At 36.6% G+C, this 19,282-nt stretch overlaps 1 protein-coding gene and 1 long non-coding RNA gene across 2 annotated transcripts in view; one reads left to right on the top strand and one right to left on the bottom strand.

The window, feature by feature from the left end:
• ADAM32 (ADAM metallopeptidase domain 32) overlaps positions 1 to 19,282 on the top strand; it is a 168,089-nt gene that overhangs the window by 84,859 nt on the left and 63,948 nt on the right. The window contains exons 13-14 of the mRNA XM_030314465.1: positions 259 to 351; positions 1,588 to 1,783. Coding sequence (XP_030170325.1) covers positions 259 to 351; positions 1,588 to 1,783 — 289 coding nt within the window. The remainder of the gene's footprint in view (positions 1 to 258; positions 352 to 1,587; positions 1,784 to 19,282) is intronic.
• Positions 8,437 to 17,917, bottom strand: LOC115511994. Its single transcript, XR_003968255.1, has 3 exons — positions 17,796 to 17,917; positions 10,253 to 10,254; positions 8,437 to 8,455 (listed from the first exon to the last, which is right to left on the bottom strand). It is a non-coding gene; the product is annotated as an uncharacterized LOC115511994 (long non-coding RNA).

Raw genomic sequence — 19,282 nt, 5'->3', positions numbered from 1 at the left:
TTTCATACATTTTTCCTAGTTTTCTAGTTGATTGAGAGTTTCTGGGGTACTAGTGCTCTGTTCTGACCTGACGTGAAAGTCTTATTTTAGTATTTTATTTGTTTAGAGATGCAAAACTATAAATGTTGACAGCATTCATATTCGTCCCCAAAACTGAAAAAATAAGCCCAGTGAATATAGTTCTTGCAAAAGTTTATATTATTATCATGATGCATTTTTACTTGTGTATTCTACTAATTCTACTTATTCTACTAATAGCAATGTGGAAAGTCTAGCTGTTGTAATTTTCGAACTTGTACACTGAAATCAGGAGCACGGTGTGGTCATGGATTATGCTGCAAGAACTGTCAAGTAAGATTTAAGTTTATTAATATCTTCCAAGTATATAATGAATCATGTCTTAGATACCTTAGTACATTTAGACCTATGGCAGTAAGTAAAAATAAGTGAACTTTTTGAAACTAATATTACACTTTATGTTAACTAACTGGAATTTGAATAAAGGATTAAAAGTAAATGAACTTTCAAATAAAGAAAAAGATACTAAATTCAGAATCAGATTTCTGATTTTGTGAACCTTAGTTGGGTATTCAGGTTTCTTTCTTATGGCCATTATTTTGCCATAATATTTATGCTGATGTTCTTAAGCCTTGATTGAGAGCTACCATGAAATTATTCAATATAGATCTCCATTAAAAGGGACTTTTAATTTATTCTATCCAATATTTATATTTTTATAAGTAAAAATATTGTTACTAGTTGTGATAGGTAGCTCTAGGTATGTAACTGAAAGACACAGCAGTTTTCCATAAATATGTAAATAATGAAACTCAGTAGAAGTAGCATTTTCCAAATGCTACATTAGCACAAAGTTTAAACTGCAAACTTAACCATTTATTGAAAGATCATTTGATTTAAAGATCACACACTAGTTTATATGTAGAAGATGTTGACTCTTGTCCTGTGTTTTCCTTATTAGCTCCTCCAATATATTTATAACAAATTTGTCATATGAGAATTCGTCTATTACCTACTATGGGTTCTGCATTCTTGAGTATCCTTGACTGATGCAGTTTTATGTAATTTTTTTCTAGAATCTTATCATGTGGTTACATTCTTACCTCTGTGATCTTTTTAGTGTCAACTTGAAGTCATGAATTAAGATGTATGAAATAGATGCCCATTTAAGGGTGTTTCAGAATTCTGTATTTGAAAGTGTTAATTACCTATAGGATAATTCAAGAGAAAGATTAATTATTTAATTAATATAATTAATTTTGGGGTGCCTGGGTGGCTCAGTTGGTTAAGCATCTGACTCTTGATTTGGGGTCAGGTCATGATCTCACAGTTTGTGGTTTCAAACCCTGTGTAGCGCTCTGTACTGGTGGTGTGGAGCCTGCTTGGGATTCTTTCTCTCCCTCTCTGTCTGTGCCTCCTTTGCTCATGTTGTTTCTAAAAATAAATAAACATGAAAAAATTAAAAAAATATATAATTAATTTTGAAATAGAACAGTTTTGAAATAAATATTGATAAACACAACAATCTTAAACGTAATGTTTTATTTTTTGTATTTTAATTTATATTAGATTGAAAGACAAGGTGTTGAATGTAGGAAAGCAAGACATCATGAATGTGATATTGCTGAGTTTTGTAATGGAAGCTCACCAGAATGTCAACCTGATATGACTATACACAATGGACATGTATGTAAACAAAAATATGTGTGTTATGATGGAGTCTGCCAGGATACAGATGCACGGTGTGAGGTCACATTTGGAAAAGGTAATATTGTTTTGTAACGTCTACATAGTTCGTCCTTAATATTTTTATTAACATTATCAAGACAATTGGCAAATATATAATTATACATGCATATTATATTTATATATAGTTATAATATATGTACATATACATTTTATAATTCTGTATTACACATATATGTATGTATAATTTAAATTCTATCTATATGTTTAAATTATTTATTCAGTTTAACATCTACATTTTAATTTTTTCAAACTTTATTAAGATATAACTGACAAAGATACATATTTAAGGTATATGAGTTGATGTTTTGCTAAAATAATTTTATGAAATAATTTTGAAATAATTTTGTGAAATAATTGCCACAATCAAGGTACTTAATGTGTTAGTTATGTCTTTATGCTGAGAAATGAAATTGCTTCATCATAATATAGTTCATTTTTAATTTTTGAGGAGTCTGTATATAGTTTTCAATAACTGCTGTACCAACTTCATTCCCAACAACAATGTACAAAGGCTCCCCTTTTTCCACTTGCCAGCACTTGTAATTTTTTTCTTTTTTATAATACCTGTCTAAAAGGTGTGAGTTGTGGTTTTGATTTACATTTTTCTGATGATTAGTGATGTTGAGCACCTTTTCATATATCTGATGGTCATTTGTATGTCTTCTTTTGAGAAATGTCTAGGTCTTTTGCTCTTTTTACATCTCTCTTTGTTTTTGCAATTAAGTTGTATGAGTTATCACATATTTTGTAGATTAACTTTATCAGCTACATGGTTTGAAACTATTTCTCCTGCAGGTCTCATTTTCACTCTCTTGAGTGTTTTCTTTATTAAGAAGTTTTTAGTTGGATGCAGTTCCACTTGTCTACTTTTGTTTTTGCTGCCTGTGCTCCCTTGTCATATCTAAAATACTATTTTCTAGACCAATGTTCAGGAGCTTTTCCCATTTTCTTCTAGTAGTTTTACGGTTTCAGGTCTTAACTGTAAGTCCATCCAGACCCTCATCCCCAGTCTTCAGCTTTATTGAGATATAATTGACATATAACATTGTGTCATTTTAAAGTGTATACCATGTTGATTTGATATGCTTATAATCGCAAAATGATTACCACCATATTGTTACTAACACCTCCAACATGTCACATAATTACCATTTCCTTTTTGTAGTGAGAACATTAAAATCTTCTCTTCTAATTACTTTCAAGTGTATAATACAGCATTAAGTATAAACATCATGTTGTTCATTAGATCCCCGGAACTTATTCATCTTATAGCTAGAAATTTGTCCCCTTTGACAAACATCTCTCCCTTTCCCCCACCTCCCAGCTTGTAGTAATCACAACTGTACTCTCCATTTCTATGAGTTCAGTTTTTTTAAGTGATTTTGCATGTAAGTAATATTATAGAGCATTTGTCTTTCCTTGCCTGACTTATTTCCCATAGCATAATGCCCACAAGTTTATTGATTTGGTGAAGATGGCTTCTTCCTCATGACTGAATAAAATTTCATTTTATATAAATACTATATTTTCTTTACCTATCCATCATTGACAGACACTTAGATTATTTCCATATCTTGCCTATTGTGAATAATGCTGATATAAATATGAGTGTGCAGATACCTATTCAAAATCCTGTTTTCATTTCCTTTGGACATGAACTGGATTAGAAATGGGTTGCTGGATCATATTGTAGTTCTACTTTTAACTTTTTGAGGAACCTACGTACTGCCTAATCATGGTGGTTGTACCAATTTACCTTTTCACCAACAGTGCATAAGTGTTTCATTTTCCCCACATCTTCACCAATATTTGTTATTTCTTGAGGTTTTGATGAGAGCCATTCTAATAGATGTAAGGAGTTATCTCATTGTGGATTTGGTTTCCATTTCTCTGATATTAGTGATATATTGAGTATATTTCATGTACCTGTTGGCTATTTTTATGTCTTTGAAAATTATTGTATTCCTTTGTTCTTAAATTTTAAATCAAATTGCTTGAGTTTTTGCTATTGAAGTTTATGAGTTCTTTATATATTTTTGAAATTTCCCATACCCAGATACATGATTTGCAGATATTCTCTCCCATCCCATAGATTGTCTTCATTTTTTGATTGTTTCTTTTGGTATGCAGGGGCCTTTTAGTTTGATGAAGTCCCACTTATTATTTTTTACTTTTGTTGCTTGTGCTTTGGTATCTTATGTAAAAAGTCATTGCCAAAAACAATGTCCATGTCAATGCTTTTTCCCTATGTCATTTTCTAGAATTTTTATGGTGTCAGTTCTTACATTTAAGTCTTTATTTCAAGTTAATTTTTGTGAGTTGTGTCAGCTAGGGGTTTAATTCTTTTGCATATGAATATCATGTTTTCCCAGTGTCATTTGTGGAATAGATTCTCCTTTCCCCATTGAGTATTCTTGGCTCTCTCATCCAATATTAGTTGAGCATATACATGGAGTTTGGTTCTAGGCTCTTTGTTTTGTTCCATTAGTCTGTGTCTATTCTTATACCAGTACCATACTGTTAAAATTATTACAGCTTTGGAGTATAAGTGAAATCAGGAATTGTGTTCCTCTAGTTTTATTTTGTCTCAGGATTGCTTTGGCTTCTCAAAATCCCTGTGGGTCCATACAAATTTTAGGATTTTTTTTCTATTTCTATGAAAAATGCCATTGGAATTTTGATATAAATTGCATTGAAACTATAGATGGTATTGGGTAGTATTGACATTTTAACACTATTAATTTGTCTGATTCATGAACACAGGATAGCTTTCCTTTGTATCTTACTAGATTTTTTCATGAAAGTCTTGTACTTTTCAGAGTACAGACCTCAAACATACTTGGTTAAATTTATTTTAAAGTATTTTATTGATTTTGATGCTGGTGAGAATGGTATTGTTATCTTTATTTCTTTTTCAGCTGTTTTGTTGTTAGCGTATAAAAATTCAAATGATTTCTATATGTTGATTTTGTAACCTGAAAATTTATCGAATTTATTAGTTCTAACACCTTTTTGATGGGGTCTTTAGGACTTTCTCTATATAAGATTATATTTTCTGCAAAGACAGTTTTACTTCTTCCTTTTCAGTTTGGATGCCCTTTATTTACTTTTCTTCCCTGACAGCTCTCACTATGACTTCTAGTACTATTTTGAGTAGGAGTGGTATGAATGAGCACCTTTGTCTTTTTCCTGATCTTAGGGGAAAAGCTTTCAACCTTTCCAATTGTGTCTGATGCTGGCTGTGGTTTGTTATATGTGGCATTTATTGTGTTAAGGTATGTTCCTTCTGTACTCAATTTGTTGATTATTTTTTATCATGAAAGGATGTTGTATTTTGTTAAATGCTTTTTCTATATTTATTAAGAGGATTTTGTGATCTTTTATCATTCATTCTGTTAATGTGGTATATTACATTTATTGATATGCATATGTTGAACTATCTTTGCATTCCAGAGGTAAATACCATTTGAGTATGGTGTTTGGTACTTTTTTAAAAAATATAATTTATTGTCAAATTGTCTTACATACAATACCCAGTGCTTATCCCAACAGGTGTCCTCCTCAATGCCCATCATCCACTTTCCCATCTGCCCTACCCCCCACCAACTCAGTTTTTTTCTCTGTATTTAAGAGTATCTTATGGTTTGCCTCTCTCCCTCTCTTTTTATAATTTTCCCCCCTTTCTTTTTCCCCATGGTCTTCTCTGAAGTTTCTAAAGATCCACATATGAGTGAAAACACATGATATCTGTCTTTCTCTGACTATTTCACTTAGCATAATACCCTCCAGTTCCATCATGTTGCTGCAATGGCATGATTTTATTCTTTCTCATTACTAAGTAGTATTCCATTGTATATATGAACCACATCTTCCTTATCCGTTCATCAGTTGATGGACATTTAGGCTCTTTCCATAATTTGGCTATAATTGAAAGCACTGCTATAAACATTGGGGTACATGTGCCCCTATACATCAGCACTCCTGTATCCCTTGGGTAAGTTGGCTAGCTAGCAGTGTTATTGCCGGGTCATAGGGTAGTTCTATTTTTAATTTTTTGAGGAACTTCCACACTGTTTTCCAGAGCGGCTGCACCAGTTTGCATTCCCACCAACAGTGTAAGAGGGTTCCTGTTTCTCCACATCCTCACCAACATCTGTTGTTTCCTGAGTTGTTCATTTTAGCCACTCTGACTGGTGTGAGGTGGTATCTCAGTGTGGTTTTGATTTGTATTTCCCTGATGATGAGTGACGTTGAGCATCGTTTCATATGTCTGTTGGCCATCTGGATGTCTTGTTTGGAAAAGTGTCTATTCATGTCTTCTGCCCATTTCTTCACTGGATTATTTGTTTTTTGGATGTTGATTTTGATAAATTTTTTATAGATTGTGGATACTAGCCCTTTATCTGATATGCAATTTGCAAATACCTTTTCCCATTCCGTTGGTTTCCTTTTAGTTTTGTTGATTGTTTCCTTTGTAGTGCAGAAGTTCTTTATCTTGATGAGGTCCCAATAGTTCACTTTTGCCTTTAATTCCCTTGCCTTTGGAGATGTGTCAAGTAAGAAATTGCTGCGGCTGAGGTCAAAGAGGTTTTTTTCCTGCTTTCTCCTCTAGGGTTTTGATGGTTTCCTTGTCTCACATTCAGGTCTTTCATCCATTTTGAGTTTATTTTTTGTGTATGGTGTAAGAAAGTGGTCTAATTTCATTCTTCTGCATGTTGCTGTCTAGTTGTCCCATCATCATCTTTATTCCATTGCATATTCTTTCCTGCTTTTTTGCTAAAGAGACTTTAGCAAATGTCTTTGATCCATTGGATACTCTTTCCTGCTTTGTCAAAGATTAGTTGGCTATACAATTGTGGATCTATTTCTGGTTCTCTGTTCTATTTCATTGGTCTATGTGTCTGTTTTTGTGCCAGTACCATAATGTTTTGATGATTACAGCTTTGTAGTAGAGGCTAAAGTCTGGGTTTGTGATGCCTCCTGCTTTGGTTTTCTTCTTCAGTATTACTTTGGCTATTTGGGGTCTTTTTTTGTTCCATACAGATTTTAGGATTGCTTGTTCTAGCTTTGAGAAGAATGCTGGTGGTACAATTTTTATTGGGATTTCATTGAGTGTGTAGATTACTTTGGATAGTATTGACATTTTAACTATTTATTCTTCCAATCCATGAGCATGGAATGCTTTTCCATTTATTTGTGTCATCTTCAATTTCCTTCATAAGCTTTCTGTAGTTTTCAGCCTACAGATATTTTACATCTTTGGTTAGTTTATTCCTAGGTATTTTATGGTTCTTGGTGCAGTTGTGAATGGGATCAGTTTCTTTATTTCTCTTTCTGTTCCTTCATTATTGGTGTATAAAAATGCAACTGATTTTTGTACATTGATTTTGTACCCCGTGACTTTGCTGAATTCATATATCAGTTCTAGCAGTCTTTTGGTGGAGTCTGTCGGGTTTTCTGTGTAGAGTATCATGTCGTCTGCAAAAGGTGAAAGTTTGACTTCTTCTTTGCCAATTTGGATGCCTGTTATTTCAGAGAAGGATAGATATTAACTCTGCTTTAAATGTCTGGTAGAATTCCCCAGGGAAACCATCTAGTCCTGGACTCTTATTTGTTGGGAGATTTTTGATAACTGATTCAATTTCTTTACTAGTTATGGGTCTGTTCAAATTTTCTATTTCTTCCCCTTTGAGTTTTGGTAGTGTGTGGGTGATTAGGAATTTGTCCTTTCTTCCAGGTTGTCCAGTTTGTTGGCATATAATTTTTCATAGTATTCTCTGATAATTGCTTATATTTCAAGGGATTGGTTGTAATAAATCCATTTTATTTCATGATTTTATCTATTTGGGTCCTCTGAGAAGCCTGGCTAGAGGTTTATCAATTTTGTTTATTTTTTCAAAAAACCAACTCTTAGTTTCATTGATCTGTTCTACTGTTATGTTTTTTGTTTTTTTTGGATTCTATGTTGCTTATTTCTGCTCTGGTCTTTATTATTTCTCTTCTTCTGCTGGCTTTGGGGTTTCTTTGCTGTTCTGCTTGTAGTTCCTTTAGGTGTGTTGTTAGATTCTGTATTTGGGATTTTTCTTGTGTCTTGACATAGGTCTGGATTGTAATGCATTTTCCTCTTAGGACTGCCTTTACTGCATCCCAAAGGGTTTGGATTGTTGTGTTTTCATTTTCATTTGTTTCCATATATTTTTTGATTTCTTCTTTAATTGCATGGTTGACCCATTTGTTCTTTAGTAGGATGTTCTTTAACATCCATGCATTTGGAGGTTTTTCAGACTTTTTCCTGTGGTTGATTTCAAGTTTCATAGCATTCTGATCTGAAAGTGTGCATGGTATGGTCTCAGTTCTTTTATATTTATTGAGGGGTGTTTTGTGACCCAGTATGTGATCTATCTTGGAGAATGTTCCATGTGCATTCGAGATGAATGCTTATTCTGCTGCTTTGGGATGAAAAGTTCAATATATATGTCTGTTAAGTCCATCTGGTTCAGTGTATCATTCAGGGCCGTTGTTTATTGACTTTCTGTCTAGATGATCTGTCCATTGTTGTAAGTGGAGTATGAAAGTCCCCTGTAATTACCACATTCTTACCTATAAGATCGCTTATGTTTGTGATTGTTTTATATATTTGGGTGCTTCCAAATTGTTAGCTCTTCTTGATGGATAGACCCCATAATTACTATATAATGCCCTTCTTCATCTCTTGTTACAGCCTTTAGTTTAAAATCTAGTTATCTTGGGGCACCTGGGTGGCGCAGTCGGTTGAGCGTCCGACTTCAGCCAGGTCACGATCTCTCGGTCCGGGAGTTCGAGCCCCGCGTCAGGCTCTGGGCTGATGGCTCAGAGCCTGGAGCCTGTTTCCGATTCTGTGTCTCCCTCTCTCTCTGCCCCTCCCCCGTTCATGCTCTGTCTCTCTCTGTCCCACAAATAAATAAACGTTGAAAAAAAAATAAAAAAAAATAAATAAAATCTAGTTATCTTATAGAAGTATGGCTACTCCAGCTTTCTTTTGACTTCCAGTAACATGATAGATGGTTCTCAATCCCCTCACTTTCATTCTGAAGGTGTCCTCAGGTCTAAAATGGGTCTCTTGTAGACAGAAAATAAATGGGTCTTATTTTTTAATCCATTCTGATACACTATATTTTTTTATCGGAGCATTGAGTCCATTTACATTGTGTTATTATTGAAAGACATGGGTTTAGAGTCATTGTGTTATCTGTAGGTTCATGCTTGTAGTGATGTCTCTTGTCCTTTGTGGTCCTTGCAACATTTCACTCACAGAGTCCCTCTTAGGATCTCTTGTAGGGCTGGTTTAGTGGTGATAAATTCCTTCAGTTTTTGTTGGTTTGGGAAACCCTTTATCTCTCCTTCTATTCTGAATGACAGGCTTGCTGGATAAAGGACTTTTGGCTGCATATTTTTCCTGTTCATCACATTGAAGATTTCCTGCCATTCCTTTCTGGCCTGCCACGTTTCAGTAGATAGGTCTGCTACTTCCTGTATGTGTCTACCCTTGTATGTTAAGGCCCGTTTATCTCTAGCTGCTTTCAAAATTCTCTCTTTATCTTTGTATTTTGCCAGTTTCACTATGATATGTCATCCAGAAGATCGATTCAAGTTACATCTGAAGGGAGTTCTCTGTGCTTCCTGGATTTCAATGTCCATTTCCTTCCCCATATTGGGGAAGTTCCCAGCTATGATTTGTTCAAGTATATTTTGGCCTTTTCTCTTTCTTTTCTTCTTCCGGAATTCCTATGATATGGATATTGTTCTGTTTCATTGAATCACTTTGTTCTCTAATTCTCCCCTCATGATCCAGATTTTTAAAAATTTTTTTATCAGCTTCCTCTTTTTCCATAATTTTATCTTCTATTTCACCTATTCTCCCCTCTTCCTCTTCAATCCTCGCTGTGACCACTTCCATTTTATTTTGCACCTCATTTATAGCATTTTTAATTCATCATTACACTTTTTATTTCCTTGATCTCTGCAGCAATAGATTCTCACTGTCTTCTATGCTTTTTTTCAAGCCCAGCGATTAATCTTGTGACTATTATTCTAAATTCTTGTTCAGTTATATTGTTTATATCTGTTTTGGTCAATTCTTTAGCTGTCATTTTTTCCTGGAATTTCTTTTGAGGAGAATTCTTCAATTTTTTCATTTTGGCTAGTTTTCTGTCCCTTACATGTTTTATTTATTTATTTATTTAAAAAATTTTTTGACATTTATTTATTTTTGATAGAGAGAGACAGAACACAAGTGGGAGAGGGGCAGAGAGAGAAGGAGACACAGAATCCAAAGCAGGCTCCAGGCTCTGAGCTGTCAGCACAGAGCCCGATGCAGGGCTCAAACCCATAAACCACGAGATCATCACCTGAGCTGAAGTTGGATGCTTAACCAACTGAGCCACCCAGGTGCCCCTGTCTCTTATGTGTTTTAAAAGCTTGTTATATGCCCTGCACCTGCGAGCACTACTATATTAAAGAGGGGTCATACACTGTCCTGGGCCTGGACCTTCAGGAGGTATTTTTTTGAGAGTGTTACTTGCTCTCTATTGTTGTGACTTTGGTTACTTTATCTCCCTACGTGTAGTGATGTTTTGGACCCTCTACCAGGTGTGCTTTGATTTATTCATTGAAGTAACCCTGGAAAAGAAAATAAACAGACAAACAAAAAACAAACAAAACAAAAACACTCAAACACACAAACAAAAACCAAATAAACAATCAGAAACACCAGCTACAAGTAAACAAGAGGGTGGAGGTGTTGCTGATGAAAGAGGCCTTATCCCATACAAAGAGAGAAATGACAGTGGTGGGGAAAAAAGAAAGAATAAAAATTGACTAGAGAAACTATATGGCTTAATCCAGAGAGAGAGAAAGGAAAATAAGAAGGAGGTGGGGAAAAAGGAAAGGAAAATAAAGTTATTCAGACAGAGAAATTATATGGCTTAATCTAGAGAGAGAGAACAGAGAATAAAGACGGAGGTGTGGAACATGTAACAAGAGGATGGATTAAATATGTCTGCTTAAAGAAACCAACAGCCAGACTAGAGGAGAGAAGAGATAAGAATGAGACAAGGAAGGAAGAATGTATCTATATAATAAAAACTGTCAGAATTAAAGCAGGCAATGCAGCAGCGCTGGTCTGGAACAGGGGCGGTCTGGTTCATCAGCATCTATTCTGCTCCAGTAGATTTGCAGTTACCAGGCGCAGAGGGGCGTGGTTTGGTGTAGGCAGGTCCCGCCTCCACTGTGGGCCCCTCAGAAAGGGCCCTGTGGGCCCTGAGACCCCACCTCAGTGGTGGTGGGGAGAAAAATGGCAATCCCCCAGTCTCTCCTCCATAGATTTGGTGTCCCACACCACTCTGTTTGAGCCATCCTTACTGTGCCACAGGCACAAAGGAGGCGGTTTGTCTCACTCTGCCAACTTGTGTGCCCTGGCACTTGGTTGGGATTTAAACTCTTGCTCCACATGCCCCGGTATTGGGGAAGTGCCACTCTGCACCGCCCAATATGTGGCCCCTAGCTGGTGGTTACAGGCAGGCTTTGTCCTGTCCCACAGCACTCCAGGGAGGGGACTGCTTTCTCCTAGTGTGGACTGTGCCCCTGACCTAGCCACCGAGCCCCAGGCTGGCTCCCCTTCTCCCAGGTGCATGATCAGGGCAGCTGGCCCCAGTCCAGAGAAAGCCCCTCATTTAGAGACTGGATCTTTCTCCATCCCAGTCTGAGATTTTTGTCTTGTCCAGATATAGTCCTATGCTGCCCAGCTTCTCTTTCTCTTCCCTTTGTCTTTCCGCAGAAAGGGATCCCTCCCCTCCCTTCGTTTTCTCTCTCACAGTTCACAATCACACACCTATGGCCCATTAGGTTGTCCCAGTGGGTTCCTGGAAGCACGACTGCCTGTTTTCCTCCCAGACTCTTGGGGTTCAAAGTTCTTTGGCTTCAACATTTCTTTGTTTGAGAGACAAGGGAAGTTTGGATCGCCCTACTTCTCAGCCATGTTCTTGTGTTTGGTTCTTTAATGTTCTGTTGAATTCAGTTTGGCAATATTTTGTTGAGAATTTTTACATCTATATTCACGAGAGATGTTGGTCTGTAGTTATTGTCTTTTTCATGTTTATTTATTTATTTTGAGATACAGCACATAAGCAATGGAGGGGCAGAGAGAGGGAGAGAGAGAGAGAATCCTAAGAAGGCTCTGTGCTGTCAGCATAGAGCCTGATGCAGGGGTCAAACTCATGTACCATGAGATCATGACCTGAGCCAAAATCAAGAGATGGCCACTTAACTGACTGAATGTCACCCAGGCGCCCAAGGTCTGTAGTTTTCTTTTCTTGTAGTGTTCTCATTTGGCTTTGGTATCAAGATAAAGCTGGCCTCATACAATGAGTGTGGAAATTTTCTCTCATTTTCAGTTTTTTGGAAAAGTTTGAGAATGATTGGCATTAATTCTTCTTTAAGTATTTGGTATAATCTACCAAGGAAACCATATGATTTGGGCTTTTCTGTGTTGGGAAGTTTTTGATTACTAATTCTCTCCCATTACTTATTACTGGTTGGTTCTAATTTTGTATTTTTTTGTGATTTAGTATTGGTTGGTTATGTTTCCAGGAACTTATCCATTTTTTTCTAGGTTATCCAATTTGTCGGCATATAATTGTTAATAGTCACTGATGATCCTTTGCATGCTTATGATATCAATTATAATGTCTCTTTAATTATGATTATTTATTTGAATCTTCTTTTTTTCTTAGTCTAGCTAGATATTTGTCAATTTTGGGTGTCTTTTCAAGAAACCAACTCTTATTTTGTTAATCTTTTTGTTTTTCTCATCCTTATTTAACTTATTTCTGCTCTGATCTTTGTTATTTCTTTCCATCTTCTGATTTGGAGCTTGTTTGTTCTTTTCTTTTTCCTTGAGGTATAGAGAATTAGGTTGTTTGTTTGAGACCTTTCTTTTTTATTATATGGAGGTGTTTATTGCTATAAACTTCCTTCTTACAACTGCTTTGCAAAATTCCATAGATTTTGATATGTTGTTCTTCCATTTTCATTTGTTTCAGGATATTTTTTTTATTTCATGTTTGATTTCTTCTTTGACCCACTGGTTGTTTCAGAGAATGTCCTCTAATTTCCACATATTGGTGAGTTTTCCACCTTTCCTTCTATTATTAATTTTTAGTTTCATACCATTGTTGTTTAAAAAGATACTTTGTATGATTTCAGTCTTCTTAAATTGCTAAGACTTGTTTTATGATGAATCATATGATCTATCCTGGAGAATGTTCTATGCACACTTGAGAAGAATGTGTATTCTGCTGCTGATGAATGAAATACTCTGTATGTGTCTGTTACATACATTTGGTCCTAAGTCTGGTCCTAGTTCAGCTTGTCCTTGTTGATTTTCTGTCTAGATATCTATCCATTGTAGAAAGTGGAATATTTTTATTATTTTTTTAAAGATTTTTTAAATGTTTATTTATTTTTGAGAGAGAGAAGATATTCAAGCAGGGGAGGGACAGAGAGAGAGGGAGACACAGGATCGCAAGCAGGCTGTAGGCTCTGAGCTGTCAGTGCAGAGCCCGACATGGGACATGAACCCACAAACTGTGAGATAATGACTTGTGCTGAAGTTGGTTGTTTAACCAACTGAGCTACCCAGGCACCCCAGAAAGTGGAATATTTAATGTATTGTTGTCTGTTTCTCCCTTCAATTTTGTTAGTGTTTGGTTATGATATTTAGGTACTCCAATGTTGGGTGCATATAGATTTATGATTGTTGTATCTTCTTGATGAATTGACTGCCTTTTCGTGGTATAATGACCTTTATTTTTCTTGTTGCCATTTTTGGCTTAAAGTCATTTTTGTTTGATATAAGTGTAGCTATCTCTGCTTGCTTGTTTTCCACTTGCATGGAAAATCTTTTTCCTTTCCTTTATGTTTGCTTATGTGTGTCCTTATAGATGAAGTGATTCTTTTATGGGCAGCATATACTTGTTTTTTTACCTGTTCAGCAATTCTGTGTCTTTTGATTAGAAAATTTAGTCCATTTGCATTTGAGTAACTATGGATAGGTAAGGACTTACTAATTCTATCTTGTTAGTTGTTATTTTCCTATTTTGTAGTTTCCTTGTTTCTTCCTCTCTTAATATCTTCCTTTGTGAATTTGTGATTTTTCATAGTAGTGTGCTTTGGTTCCCTTCTCTGTATCATTTGTGAGTCTACTGCAGGTTTTGTTTATGGTTACCATAAGATTTACATAAATATATGTATAACAGCTTATTTTATGCTGATAGCAATTTTGATATTATAAAACCCTACCCATTTCTCCCCTCCTGTTATGTTTATGATGTCACACTTTACATTGTTTTGTAGTGTGTATCCACTAAAAAATTACTGCAGCTATTTCTATTTTTAATACATTTTTCCTTTAACCTTTATACTAGAGTTAACACACCACCATATTACAGTTATAGAGTATTATGAATTTGACTGTATCCTTGCCTTTACAAGTGTGTTGTATATTTTCATTTGTGTTCATGTTAGCTTTTTTTCATTTCAGCTCAATAAACTCCTTTTAGCATTTCTTCTAAGGAAGATTTAGTGTTGGATCAATTACCTTAGCTTTTGTTTATTAGGGACAATCTTTATCTCACCTTAATTTCTGAAAGACAACTTTGCTGGGTAAAACTGGTTACCAGTTTCTTTCTTTCAGAACTTTGAATATATCTTTCCATTCTCTCCTGACTTGCAAGATCTCTGCTGAGAAATCTACTGACAGCCCTTTAGGGGGGAGGGTACCTTTTAGGAGAGACAATATTTTTCTCTCACCACTTTCTCTTGTTTTTAATTTCACATAGTTTTATAATGTGTTTTTTTTTATTATAATGTGTTATAGTGTCTTAGAGAAGATTATTTTGGATTGAAATTTTTTTTTTTTAATTTTTTTTCAACGTTTTTTATTTATTTTTGGGACAGAGAGAGACAGAGCTTGAACGGGGGAGGGGCAGAGAGAGAGGGAGACACAGAATCGGAAACAGGCTCCAGGCTCCGAGCCATCAGCCCAGAGCCCGACGCGGGGCTCGAACTCACGGACCGCGAGATCGTGACCTGGCTGAAGTCGGACACTTAACCGACTGCGCCACCCAGGCGCCCCTGGATTGAAATTTTGAGGTGATCTATTAACTTCGTAAACTTGAATGTCCAAATCTCTACTCGGGTTTGAGATATTCTCAGCCATTATTTCTTTAAGTAAGACTTCTACTTTTTTCTCCCTCTCTTGTCTTTCTGGGACTTCAATGATGCATATACATCATTTCTCTCAGTGGTGTCCTATAAGTCACATAGGCTTTCTTTGTTCCCTTTCATTCTTTTTCTATTAGTTTCCCTGATTGGATAATTTCAGTTGATCTGTCTTCTAGCTTACTGATTCTTCTGCTTGGTCAGTTCTACTGTTAAACTATGCTATTGAATTCTTCAGTTTAGTGTCATTGTATTATTCAGCTCCAAAAATTTCTGATTGGTTCTTAGGTTTTCTATTTGTTGAGCCACTCATTTTGTTCTTGTATTGTTTTTTGATTTTATTAAATTGTTAATCTGTACTTTCATGTTCTCTTGTGGCTCATCTTAAAACAATTATTTTGAATTATTGGTTAGAAAGTTCCTGGATATTTATTTGTGAGAAGCCATTTACTGGAGGTTTACTGTATTCTTTGGGTGGCATCATGTTTCCCTGCTTTTCATGATCCCTGTAGCCTTGTGTAGCTATCTACTCATGAAGAAACAGTCACCTCTTCCAGACTGACTTTGATAAGGGAAGACTTTCACCTATGGGTGGGGGGACTCTGAAGTAGGTGGTGACCCTGAGGCTAGTGGTGCAGTGCACCCAATTTAGGCATGTGTTGGTGGCACTTGGTCTGTGGGGTGTGGTATCTCTTTGGCTTAGGCCATTGGGGTCCACGGCATTGACATTGTGTAGTCAGACAGTCTGAAAGTGACTGTTGGGGCTCTTGGAGTCCTCAGCAAACACTCCAGGTCCACTGGCTAGAGACTAGGTACAGGCAGTGATGATGACTAGAGGTGGTTGAGTGCACACCCTTGGCTGCAGAGGCCTTTTCCAGGTGCCTGTGTAGGGGTAGGGGTTGGTTGGATACACACTTACAGTGATGGGGGCCAGGGAAAGCAGCAAGTGCTGAGGCCAATTATAGGCTCACTGGCAGCTGTCAGGTCACTGGAAGCTGTCAGGTCACTGGCTGTTGGTATACTCTACCATAGCTGCACCCTCTTAGGCATACACACTGCATTAGAGGCTGATGACAGTCTTTAGGCCACTTGTATGCAGGTGCATTGTGGAGGGGCTAGCTCCGGTAGGCCCTGAGGTGCAGACCATTAACTAAAGATGGGGCCTAGTGCAAGCCTAAAAATAGCTGGTGAGGCCCTGGCTATTAGTATGTTCCTCTGTAGCTGAACACCCTCATTCTGGATGAGCACAGTGCATCTGGTGGCAGATGTCAGGTCATCAGTGTCCAAGTGCACAGTTGTAGGGGTAGCCCAAGCATATATATGGGGGTGGGGTCTGCTGGGCTGGGTGGGGAGGTTTAGGATGGTGTCTTGCACTGCACAACCATAGAGGCCTAGGCTGACTATAAATGTAGTTCCTGGGCTCTGGCATGGGTTGGTGTGGAGGTAATGGGACGAACTCAAGTAGCTGGCTTCAGCAATCATGAATACCTGTGTGATGAAACGTTGTGAAATCTGCAGGTAATCTGCAGCAGCTGTGTGGGCCATTAGTTTCATCAGCAGTGAAACTTCTGGTTTTGTCTATAAAATAGGTCACCGTGGACCATGATTCCTTCCACTGTATGGCTATTACTAGTAATCCCCAGTTTTCTTCCTGTTTCTAGCTGCTCAGTTTTGCCAGTCAGAGTGCAGTAAAACCAAAGCAGGACCTTTGTGCAGCTTCCTGGAAGGCTGGAAGTACTGGTCACTCACCAACTTTTTCCTTTCTTTGCCGGGGAAACTCTTTCTGCCAAGAAAGTTCCCTTTTGATGATGAACAGTATCAGCTTGGGGATGGGCCACACAGACAAAATGAAGCTATCTTTTGTCTCTCTTCTTGTGTGATTACTTTCAGGTTTTTTGTACTGCTTTTTTAGAGGGACTCTAAAGCTCTCCCAGAACTGTTTTTATTCATGGATAGCTATCTAATTGTTGACATTTGTGGGCAAATGAGAAGGCTGTTGTCCCTTATGTTGCCATTTTGGTCAGGTTACTCTTAAGTCACGTTTTAAGTTTTTAATCCATTTTGAGTTGATTTTTGTGTATGATGTCAGACAGATGTCCAATTTCAATCTTCTCTCTTTTCTTTTTGATAACTCTGGCTAGGAGTTTATCAATTATGTTTATTCTTTCAAAAAAAAAAAAAACCCCAGCTCTTAGTTTCATTCATTTGTTCTATTCTTTTTTTTTTTTTTTGGATTCTATATTGTTTATTTCTGCTCTAATCTTTATATTTCCCTTCTTCTGCTGGCTTTGGGCTTTATTTGCTGCTTCTTTTCTAGCTCCTTTAGGTATAAGGTTAGGTTTTGTATTTGGAACCTTTCTTGCTTCTTGAGATAGGCCTGAATTGCAATAGAATTGTGACTTGAAAATATGCATGGTATGATCTCAATCTTTTTGTACTTATTCAGGGCTGTTTTGTGACCCACTATGTGATACGTCCTGGAGAAAGTTTCATGTGCACTCGAGAAGAATGTGTATTTTGTTGCTTTAGGATAAAATTTTCTGAATATATCTGTTAAGTCCATCCGGTCCAGTGTGTCATTCTAAGCCATTGTTTATTTATTAATTTTTCTGCTTGGATGATCTGTTCATTGCTATCAGTGGGGTGTGAAAGTCCCTACTATTATGGTATTATTATAAATGAGTTTATTTATGTTTGTTATTAATTGATTTCTATATTTGGGTTCTTTTAAGTTGGGGGCATAATTTATTTACAACTGTTAGGTCTTAGACTCCTTAATTATGATATAATGGTGTTCTTCATCTCTTGTTAAAGTCTGTGGTTTAAAAATCTAGTTTCTCTGATATACATATGTCTACTCTGGGTTTCTTTTGATATGCATCAGCATGATAGATGGCTCTCCATCCCCTCACTTTTAATCTGCAAGATCTTTAGGTCTGAAATGAGTCTCTTCTAGGCAGCATATAGATGGATCTTGTTTTTTTGTTTTTTTTTTAATCCATTCTGATACCCTATGTCTTTTGATTGGAGCAGTTAGTCCATTTACATTCAGAGTGATTATTGAAAGATATGAACTTAGTACCTTTTTTTTTTACTTATAAAGTTGGTATTTCTGGTGATGTCTTCTGGCTTTTTGTAGGCTTTGTTGCTTTGGTCTTTTTTTTTCCTACACTTAGAGAGTCCCCCTTAAAATTTCTTGCTGGGCTGGTTTAGTGGTCACGAACTCCTTTAGTTTTTGTTTGTCTGAGAAATTATTTCTCCTTCTATTCTGAATGACAGCCTTTATGGATAAAGCATTCTTGGCTACATATTTTTCCCATTCAGCACACTAACTATTTCCTGCTACTCCCTTCTGGCCTGCCAAGTTTCAGTGGACAAGTCTGCTGCTAACCTTATGTGTCTACCCTTTAGGTTAAGGAACTTTTGCCCCTGGCTGTTTTCAGGATTCTCTCTTTATGTTTGTAGTTTGCAGATTTCACTATAATATGTCATAGTGTTGACATGTTTTTGTTGAGTTTAAGGGGAGTTAGTTTTCTGTGGCTATTGGACTTCAATGCCTATTTACTTCTCCAGATTAGGGAAGTTCTCAGCTATAATTTGTTTGAATAAAACATCTGCCCCCTTTTCCTGCTCTTCTTCTTCTGGAACTCCCATGATATGGATATCGTTTCATTTTTATGGAAACAGTAAATTATCTCAATCTCCCCTCATGATCTAATAGTTTCCTTTCCATATTCTTTTCAGCTTCAATATTTTCTATAATTTTATCTTCTATATCACCTATTCTCTCCTCTGCTTCTTCAATTCTTGTTGGGATTGTATCCAGTGGGTTTTACATCTCAGTTATAGCATTTTTATTTCAGCCTGACTCATTTTTCTGTCTTTGATGTCTGCAGCATGAGTTTCTCTGGTGTCTTTTATCCTCTTTTCAAGCCCGGTTAGTGGTATTATGTGGTGCTATGACTGTTCTAAATTCTTTTTTATTTATTTATTTATTTTGAGAGAGACAGAGACAGCATGAGTGGGGGAGAGGCAGTGAAGGGGAGAGAAAGAATCCCAAGCAGGCTCTACACGGCCAACACAGAGCCTGATGAGGGACTTGAACCCATAAGACCATGATGAAATCATGACCTGAGCTGAAACCAAGAGTGAACGCTTAACCAACTGAGCCACAGGTGCCCCCTAAATTATTGTTCAGATATATTGCTTATATCTGTTTTGATCAGGTCCCTGGTTGTGATTTCTTGTTGACCTCTTT

Source organism: Lynx canadensis, chromosome B1 (genome assembly GCF_007474595.2).
Source record: "Lynx canadensis isolate LIC74 chromosome B1, mLynCan4.pri.v2, whole genome shotgun sequence".
In the NCBI taxonomy this organism is placed as follows: domain Eukaryota; kingdom Metazoa; phylum Chordata; class Mammalia; order Carnivora; family Felidae; genus Lynx; species Lynx canadensis.
The sequence above is the reverse complement of the archived record's forward strand: the minus strand, read 5'-3'. Positions and strand labels throughout refer to the sequence as shown.